A 10,488-nucleotide genomic window follows, 5' to 3' on the forward strand; every position below is an offset into this window, starting at 1 on the left:
GTATAAAATGTAACACTTGTATTAGTGATAATGGTTAAACTATAGTATAGTGATGTTTAGGACTTGACTGGGCCAGCTGGTCTTGTCTAGGTACATTGATCAACAGTCCACATAATTTGATCGCTTTCATAATTAATTTGCTTAAAAACAATTGATCATAGCGATATTCTAAATTAATCCACTTATTTTTAAAATTTCTCTTATTAATCCGACCATTTCCGATTTTGTAATCATGATTAGAAGTGGGACAGAAAATAAAATATTTTTGGGTATTTTACCATTTGCTTTATTACAAATTCTCTCTGGAAGTTTTTGTGACAAAAATGAATGGGAAATGGGTTGGTGTTACATCAAACAGCCAACATTTCAAGAGAATAAGTATGAGACCAACAAATATATATTAATATATTTATTAGTAAATAAATATTTAAAATGGAGAGATCATTATTTAACCCTACTCGTTAATTGTTTGTTTAATTTTATCTTTGGGCCAAAGCCCAAAACAACAAAGCAACCAAAAGAGGCCCAACATAGGGAGGCAAGAAAAAGGCCTTTGAGGCCAACTCCAAACTTGAGTCCACACCACTACTCCAAAAAAGAGTGCAGTAGCAAATGATAGAGACACCCACAACTCTCCATCTGCCAAGCTTAGCTTAGTCCCAGATAATTAAGGAGCTCATAATTTGGTTTAAAATAAACAAAAACATAATTTTATTAAATTAAGACACGTCTTTTTTCTTCTTGTTCTTTTCTTTGAGTACGTAAATAATAGTAAAAAATATATATACATAACCAAGGAAAGATACAAACATTGGCACTTGTCTTCAGGGACGGACCCACAGTGGGGTCAATGGGGTCAAACGACCCCATGGACTCCATGAAAGCAAGGTAGAAGGTGCCTTTGAATTGGGGTGTGACCCCATGAGAGAGAGGAGTTGCAGAAGCTGGCCAAAACGGCGTCGTTTTGGCCCAGCTTCTAATTTTTTTAAAAAAAACAGGCTGGCCAAAACGGCGTCGTTTTAGACCAGCCCGGGTTATTTTTTTTAAAAAGGCGCTGGCCAAAACGGCGTCGTTTTGGCGAGCAGCGAATTTTTTTTTAAAACTCGCTGGCCAAAACGCCGTCGTTTTGGACCAGGAGTACCGAATTTTTTTTTAAAAGACCTGGCCAAAACGACGTCGTTTTGGTCTAGGTGTTATAAAAAAAAAAATACAGAACAGATGCCCAGCTTCTTCCTCCCGAATTTTCATTCCAAAACACCTATTTTCTAAACCCTCAAACCTAAATCCCCAATCTCCACCCCCCACAAACCTTTAACCCTCTTCCCCACCAAGCCTTGAAGCCCTAAATCCTCCGTTACACTATGACCCTACGACATAAAATTCCTGGATCCGTCCCTGCTTGTCTTTTCCTTTGCAGCTTGCATGTAAATTACTCGGATGCTCTCTCACTGGTTGGTGACAACTGACCGATTGATTAGGATTTTCGATGTGACACTGAATAATAATAAAATAAAATAAAATAAAAACGATTGATGAAACTGCTGCCAAGGAGATTGGAAACGCCTGAAATAGCTTAAATAATGTTTATACATATATTCTAAAGTCATGGTTTTCAACAACATATCACATCTTCATTTGAGCTGTAAAATGGTGGGGGTAGCACAGTGCATTATTTATAGGGAGATTCACTATTATACCCAATATGGGGGCTCAAATTATAAAAATACCCTATATAAAATGGACTTTAGAAACACACCCAAAACCCATTTACAACATAAAAAAAAAGCTTTTAACTTCTTATAAATTACAAAACTGCCATCAATTTCTTAAAACAAGCCCAACCCCAAAATCTCATAAAAATACCCAAAGCACTCAATAGGACATCAAAGTAATTTAATAATCAATATTAAATTCAATAAGGCTAGCTATCATTTTTTGGGTGTTTTTTGGGTTTGTTTATAGGAATTCAATTGTGTAGGGTTTATTTATAATATTAGTGCTAGAAATAGGTATATCACTAAATATCTCTTATTTATAGCCTGGTTTTGCAACTTTCCACTATTTATAGGCAGTGTTCTCTCTCTGGCTGGAAAATTTAGAGTCAGATGTGATTGATGGATGGACTCCATCTCCATGGCCAGCAGAGCTCTCTCCGTTTTATTCGTTTGGATTTTTATCCTCACTGTTTTAGCTTACCAATTTTACATCATCTACCAACTTCAAAAGCATATGTTTTTTTGGGTTGGTCCATGAAAATGGAACCCCACACATTCACATCGACACAAAACTTTGCTTTTCAAGCTTGGGGTTTATCTTAATTTCATTGGGGAAAATGGGGGTTACTGTGAAACTCCGGATTAATTATAAGTCTCTATGAATCAAATGAAGAAAGCAGAGAGAGAGATATATCATATATATGTATAAGGAGATTGAGATGAAAGAAAACCTAGGAAAAATTTACATCAACATGACCGCAAATATAAGCAGAAAACAGAAAAGCATTCACAACCCTGAACTAAAAACAATAAAACACCAGCTATGGTGGTGGGCTTGGGTAAACTTGGTTGCTGGCGACCTTGTTGGCCTTCGAAGCAGAAGCTGAAGAAGGCCTAGTAGTAATATTCTCTGAAACTGAAACAGAGCAAAAGCATTGGACAATTTGATCAAACATCATCCTCTTCACTAACCTCTTCTTCACCGGGAACACACTTCCAGCTTTTGGTTTGAACAACCATGGCTCAGCCTTGCTTTGATCTTGAGATGAACTCAACTTCAGCTTCATGGGCTCCTTTCGGTGGTGGTGCTCTGTTTTGGGGCAGAGGAGGTCGTCTTCCCCAGCTGGCTTCAAGTTGTTCCACGCCTTCTCTACTTCTGATGAAGTTTTCTTCATTGCCATGCCTGTAATCTCTCTCTCTCTCTCTCTCTCTCTCTCTCTCTCTCTCTCTGATTGTGGGCTTCCTTCTGGGTCGGTATGTTTATGAAGCCGTCTTTGAGTTTAATATATAGACGATAAAAGTTTGTTTCCTTTTCCATTGTAGGCCCTGTCCAGATTCCATTGAAGGTAGGTATGTGGGGACATGCTGAGTAAGAGGATATGGTGTTTGACAAAGACAAGCGACTATAAGGACTGACTTCTCTTTTTTACCCAAAAAATAAAAAGAAAAAGAAAAAAGGGAAGGACTTCTCTTTAGACACTTGAAAGCATACCCAAAAAAAAATTTGAATAAGAGAAGGAAGCTTCGATAATCTTTTGTTATTTTGTCAAACCTCTTGAATCTATGCTTTCAACAAGCAGATTCCATATGACTTTATGGATAAAAATGTAGGAAAAAGCGTTTGGTTAGAAGTTGCCTGATTGATTTGTATCTTCAAAGAAACGATTTTTCTTAGGTGTTTTCACTTCTCTAAATGCATAGACTGGTAGTTTATAGTTGGAGAGGTATTGTTTGTGCTTAGTTCTTAGCTTGGTAGATTATCAATTTTCTTTTTCGCTTAGCGCTTTTTTATAGTTAAATTATCAGTTTTAAGGTTTAGTTTAATTCAAAATCTAACAATTCACTTGTAAGATAAATTTAACCATTTCTATTTTAAAATCCTAAGTCGTTCCTTAAGTGTGCCAAAGTCAAAAATTAATTTGTTCTTAGATTGATAATGTCCTCGTACGAAAGCCCAAGTTGCCACTCGTACATCAACATCACTCTCAGAGAACGTACTAGTTGGACTGACTGGTAATGGAATAATAGAATAAATTATTCAGTGCCACGTGTATGAGGGAGGGAGTAGATTCTATTACCCAGATCTCAATGAAGACGTTTCCTAAATTCTCTTTTATTTTTATTTTTTATGTTTGGGTGTTGCTCAATTCCTCCTTTATTAAGGTTTGAGGTCATCCGTAGTTTGTTGTTAACCAAGTTGACCTTGTTTAAATGTGATTGATGCAGTAAAAATAGTTCATTTCTTTCTAGCAATTGGGTATTTTACAATTTGAAAGCTTCGAGTTAATTTTCAAGAGTTTGATGTCACAAAGTAAAATAGAAAATATATCTAAGTGCATACAATAAAAATTGAATTTTTCTTTCTAAATAGGCTCTGTAACGACTTTTCATTTATTTATAACTTATAATTTTGTCGTAGCTATAACTTCCGAATCTTCGAACCATTCTGCGTTTCCATTCCATGAGCTTGCTTGGACCTATTAAAATACAAAGGTGCCCTATAAAGGCTTTTACATGATAGATTTTCTTCACGTGCTTTTAGCTTTCAATATTATTGCTCCCCCATGTTCTAAAGTTAAATTCCACCCGAGAAAAAGGTACCCTTCAGTGTCGAGTGTCATCTTTCTAATTAGTCTGATTCGATTGGAAATAATTAGCACTTGGTTAAGCCAATTAACACGGTCCATGATTTTCTTTATTTTTTTACCTTTATTATTATTATTATTTTTTTTATTTTATTTTTGGTGGTCAAAATGTTAATCTAACCTACTCGTTCATAAATTTTTATTTTTATTTTATCTTTGTAACCATGGCCAGAGCCCAAAACAATAAAGCAAGCTTAACTAATATAATAATAGCCAAAAGAGGCCCAGCAGAGGAAGACAAGTCGAAGGCCTTTGAGCCCAATTCTAAACTTAAGCCCAGAAGCGATGTTTTTTAAAACAATCGATAGTGGAGGAGGGGCGAATCAAACCTAAGACCTCAAGTACATATGTAAATGTTTTTAACCGCTTGAACAACAAACCTTTTTGCAAGCTAGTCTCCGAAAATGAAAGAGCTCATAATTTGGTTTGAAAAAAAAAAACATAATTTTATTAAATTAAAGAGGCTTTTCCCCTTTTCTGCGTGTCTAACATGAGTGTTAGAATGCATTGCAATCTGCATATTCTAGCTTTTCTGGCTAGTCTTTACTGTTTCGAGTTGTAAAATGGGGGTCTTCCAATTCCACAACTTTTGTAATGAACTTCCTCTCTAATCAAGGACCATGCGACAAAGAAGAGGAAAAGGGGAAAAGCCTTTTGTAATTCATTTTTATTTTTGTTTTTATTTCATCATTGTGGCAAAGGTGAAAGGCAATAACACCAAAACAAGCTTAACTAAGAACAAACATTAAACTTGAGTTTGATTTATTACCAAATTAAAATATTATTTTATTACACAAATTTATGATTTATTACCTTCTAGGCATGTTAATTGAAAATAAATTATTATATTATATTATATTGTTCAGCCCCTCCTCCTATGACTTCCACCAAATTTTATATTCCTCGTATTATATTATAAATTGAATTATATCATACATTTTTTATAAAAAAATTAGTAAGTCTAAAACACAGCTTTTGTATATTGTATGGTTAGTTTTTAACTTCTTTTTTCTCATTAATTAATTAATTTTTTTATTGATATATTTGTGATGGGGCGGAGCGGGGACTGAAGGAGGGGATGGGGACAGGAGTCCCCATTTTGAATATTATATGTATGTAGGCTGAGATGGGGGATGAAACCTTAACAAGAATGGGGATGAGAATGACAGACTCTTCTTCGATTCGCCCCATTATCATTTTTAACTCTATACAAATACATGATCGATAATATGTTGACATTATTATAATCAAAAAAAACATTCCAACATATTATCGATATATTTTTGCAAAGATGGATAAATAAAGACCCCACATCCAGCGTTGAGAATTTATAATCAACACATTGATAGTTTTCCGCATCCATTTTTTCAATCAACTAAATAATAAACCTTTTTTTTTAAAGATAACAACTAAATAAAAAGCAAATGGAAATGGGGCCTATGATGGACAAATTTTAAAAAAGAGTAAATGATAGTGGAGTCCATGACTAAAAAAATATTAAAATAATTTCTAGCTTTCAAATTCATGTATGATTTGATTACTCAATTGAAGCAACTTTAACTTTCAATTTTTGTTATTTTATGTCCACAATTTAACACATCAATTAAAAATGCTCTAAAACATTTATATTATTTTAGTACGCAGTGACATTAACGACATCTTGCAAGAAATTTGTAGAACAATTGATTAATGTATTGATATACACAGAGGCTAATTACCTACTACGGACAATTTTCCCCAACTTCCATGAACGTGCATATCAATAAGATTAATTGGATAATGAAACGTTATCATTGTCACTGTTTTTGGCCATTATGTTGGCACAACAAAAGTCGGTCGTCTTCGTCAATTGGGCTTTGGTGTGGCCGACAATGAACGTGAAAGAAAGTCTTAAGTGTGATAAATTTCAAACTGTGTCCTTACTTTCCCAATCCCACTAAATGCCAACCAGAAAATTCCTTCTTCCGTCAAAAGGACATCTCCATATCAAGTAAACTTGTCTCTGTATATCAGGTGAGCATCTTTATTGACTTGGAAAAAGACAAAGAATGACAAGTCTTCAAAATCTCGTAGATTTCTGATTTTATCATTTTATTATTATTTATGTTAAAGAATATAAATTTTACATTGAAAATTTGACTACATATACAATACAATACACAATATATAATAAATGATTCAACTATTAATATTACTAGGCTTTCGACAATTACTGGAGTTTATAGGTGGTTAAATTAAAGGCAACATCAATGTTACTGTTAATGAACTATTTACCTGTATTTCTGAAATTCAACATGAAATCATAACAAATTGATTGATTTTATTGTTGGGGCTATTAAGAAGAAGCCGCAAAAAAAAAATAGTGAAAAGGAAAGAAGGCGGACCACAAAGGACTAATTGGCCAAGAAAGTGCATGGACTTCAATAGACAACTTTGTTGTCCACCATTAAAGAAAGAAAAAAATCAGCTTTTCCTTGAGGAAATTACCCTACAAGTCTACACATTCTTTCTCCATCTCCCTGACAGTTAAAAGAAAGACGCTTTTTGTCATCCAAAAAAAAAAAGAAAGACGCTTTACATAATTATAAATAACGAAAACCTTACTCTCCATCCTCGTATGTGGAAAGTAAGTAATAATGTTCGCATGTAAATACTTAAGGAACGTAAGTCACACACCTTTTTTCTTTCTTATTTGAGAGTGATTTTGGATAGGTCAATAATTACTTCTTCATGTAATTATACTCAAAATCACTTTAAAATTACTAAATGTAATTATATGAAAAAGTATGGCCTATCCAAAATCACTTTCAAACGAGCCTGTATACAGTATGAATTATAAGCATTAAGCAACTTATAGAGTAGGAATTTTAAGCAGATCATTAATCTAATAATTCACAAGCCATATTGATAATCAAGAGTTAATTTGTTTCAATATTACATAATAACATACTTGCGAGCACACACACTACTTTTAATATACGGTAGCTTAATAAATTCCCGTTTAGAGCGGTGACATGAATCCCAGCAACAAAAAATCCTCCTCATCACTGACCTCCTCCTTGATGGAATTACAGTGGCAATAGCAGTTGTGTTTGGTCTGGAGCTGCATGGTTTAGTGTCGTTGTTGTCGACCATTTCTTCAGTTCTGTGGCACTGGTCTTCTTCCCCATTTGAGACTTTCAGGATCAATGCCTTCCCTGCACCTGAATTTGCCATTGCCACTATTTCTCTTTTTTATTAGAGAGAAGGTGTGTGTGTGTTTGTCACTAGTGCTGCTAATTGTGTGTTAACCCTTAATAAACCTCCTCTTAGGAGAGTTTAAAGAAGAAGTTGATTCTTAAGTAAGCCGTGACGCATGCAACAATGGTGATTCTTAAGTAAGAAATAGTGATTAGTGATAATGGTTAAACTAAAGTAAAAGTAGTGATGTTTAGGACTTGGCCAGTTGGTCTAGTCTTGGTACATTGACTAACAGTCCACATAATTTGATTGCTTTCGTAATTAATTTGCGTAAAAATAATTGACAATGGCAATATTCTAAACTAACCCACACGATTGTTTTGGAATTTTCTCTCATTAATCCGACCATTTCCGATTTGGTAATTCTCATTAGAAGGTGGGACAGAAAATAAAATATTTTTAGGTATTTTACCATGTGCTTTATTACATATTCTCTCCCCAATTCCTTCTGGAAGCTTTTGTGACAAAAATTAATGGGAAATGGATTGGTGTTACATCAAAACAGCCAACATTTCAATAGGGTTCCTCCTTGGAGCCCGGCCAGCATACAAAAATTTGCTCCTTAATTACCTGGGACGAAGCTTAGCTTGGCAGATGGAGAGTTGTGGGTGTCTGTATCATTTGTTTCTGCACCGTTTTTGGAGTAGTGGTGTGGACTTTAAGTTTGGAATAGTACGGATACATCATGTCAACGTGTGATAATCCGCGCAAACATTGCACAGTGAATTCTAGCATGGTATTGTAACTCTCCACTTTTTTTTATAGGCAGGTGTTTGTCTCTCTGGTGGGAAAATTTGGAGTCAGACCATGGCCAGTAATGTTAAGATTTTATCTAGTTACATCAGTTGTTTTTAATTAAATAAATTAATTATCCTATTCTGTAGGAAGTCATGTTGCATGTTGTTATATTTACCAAGTCTTTAGGAGTCTCCCAGTAGTGGAGCAGTTTGTTAGTAGTGTCAGTAATGGATTAAGTTAGTAGGAGTCGTGTCCTTGAATTCAGCATAGTCTAGTGATATAACGTTCTATTTAAGTTCAACCTTATCAATATACAATAACGTTTTCCAGCACATCTTCTCACCATTGTTTGGATTTTGAGTTTAACTCTACATCTGGTATTAGAGCTCCCCACTGGGGCCTGACATAAAAGTTCTCACAAAAGCAGTAAGCTATTATTGCACTTACGGCAGTAAGTTACTATGGCGTCTGACAAGGTTACAGACAACTATGTGCAGTCAGCCATAGCACGCTTTGATGGTCATTATGATCATTGGAGCATGTTGATGGAGAATTTTCTGAGGTTTAAAGAAGACTGGACTCTTGTGGAAACCGGAATTGTAGAGCCGGAAAGTGAAATTGTAGAGCCGGAAAGTGGAATGGTGTTGACGGAGCTACAACAAAAGAAATTGGATGAATCCAAGCTGAAAGATCTGAAGGTGAAAAATTACTTATTCCTAGCTATTGATCGTTCTATTTTGGAGACCATTCTCCAAAAAGATACTTCCAAGCAAATTTGGGATTCCATGAAGAAGAATTACTAAGGCTCAACAAAGGTGAAGCGTTCCATTCTACAAGCACTGAGGAAAGATTTTGAGACTCTTCAGATGAAACAAGGAGAGTCTGTCAATGATTATTTTTCAAAAGCCATGGCAATTGCAAATAAGATGAGTATCCATGGCGAGAAGATGGAAGACGTGACCATCGTAGAAAAGATCCTGCGATCTATGACTACAAAGTTTGATTACGTTGTGTGCTCCATTAAGAAGTCCAATGATGTTGAGCAGCTTTCAATTGACGAGTTGCAGAGTTCCTTGCTTGTCCATGAGCAGAAGATCAATCGGAGTACATCTGAGGAACATGCCTTGAAAGTTTCAACAAATAGCGATTCTTCGGCATCAAGAGGTCGTTGTGGTCGTGGACGAGGACGTGGTAGAGGTGGCAGCCATGAAAGAGGTCGAGGTAGCAAAGATGGGAACAAATCCAATGATGATTCCAGCAACAAAGACACTTATGATTCCGGCAGCAGCAATAGAGGCTATAATAATTCTGGAGGTAACAGCAGTAGAGGCCAAAGGCAGCCATACAATCATGATTTGAATGTCGACAAATCAAATGTCGAGTGTTTCAGGTGTGGCAATTATGGTCATTACAGGTCTGAATGTTACACAAATATGAATAAAGCAAAGGGTGCAAGGGCTAATTTTGCATAGAAAGAGAAAGAAGATGATGAGGCTATTCTAATGGTGTGTCAAACCATGGAAAATCCACAAAAGAATGTGTGGTACTTGGATACAGGTTGCAGTAATCACATGTGTGGAGAAAAGTCAATTTTCTCTACATTAGATGAAAGTTTCACAACTACAGTGAGATTTGGAGATGACAGCAAAGTTTCTGTTTTGGGAAAAGGAGATATCAAAATTTGGGCTAAAGATAACATTGTCCATACTATCTCTAGTGTTTTCTTTGTTCCGAGTTTGAAGAGCAATTTGCTGAGCTTGGGACAACTGCATGAAAAGGGATATGAGATCAATATTACAGGAGGAGCTTGTCAAATTCATGACCAAAAGAGGGGCCTAATTGCTAAGGCTTACATGATGACAAATCGAATATTTCCATTACATATTCAAAGAGATGGTCCTACATGTTTCTCTGCCAAAGTCAATGATCCAGCGTGGCTGTGGCATTTACGCTATGGTCATCTGAATTTTAGAGGTTTAAAGACGCTACATGATAAGGAGATGGTGACTGGCCTTCCTCAGATAACCTGTCTAACTGAAGTTTGTGAAGTTTCTGTTGTTGGGAAACAACGTAGGGAAACCTTTTCGAAGGGAAAAGCATGGCGGGCTAGAAGACTTCTTGAGCTGGTCAATTCAGATATTTGTGGGCCA

The 10,488-nt window shown here is 35.6% G+C and overlaps 1 protein-coding gene across 1 annotated transcript; it reads left to right on the forward strand.

The window, feature by feature from the left end:
- Nucleotides 1–8,799: 8,799 nt before the first annotated feature.
- LOC117638629 lies at nucleotides 8,800–9,810 on the forward strand. Its single transcript, XM_034373725.1, has 2 exons — nucleotides 8,800–9,036; nucleotides 9,154–9,810. Exons 1-2 carry the CDS (start codon nucleotides 8,800–8,802, stop codon nucleotides 9,808–9,810), a joined length of 894 nt encoding a protein of 297 aa, XP_034229616.1.
- Nucleotides 9,811–10,488: the final 678 nt, after the last annotated feature.

The sequence above is a fragment of the Prunus dulcis genome, chromosome 8 (assembly GCF_902201215.1).
Source record: "Prunus dulcis chromosome 8, ALMONDv2, whole genome shotgun sequence".
Taxonomy (NCBI): domain Eukaryota; kingdom Viridiplantae; phylum Streptophyta; class Magnoliopsida; order Rosales; family Rosaceae; genus Prunus; species Prunus dulcis.

What these genes read in the sequence shown, in the direction of transcription:
- LOC117638629 (XM_034373725.1), top strand. Translation starts at nt 8,800, where the DNA reads ATGGCGTCTGACAAGGTTACAGACAACTATGTGCAGTCAGCCATAGCA. An exon ending in CCAAGCTGAAAGATCTGAAG is followed by an intron (nt 9,037 to 9,153) that starts GTGAAAAATTAC and finishes GGCTCAACAAAG; the next exon opens with GTGAAGCGTTCCATTCTACA.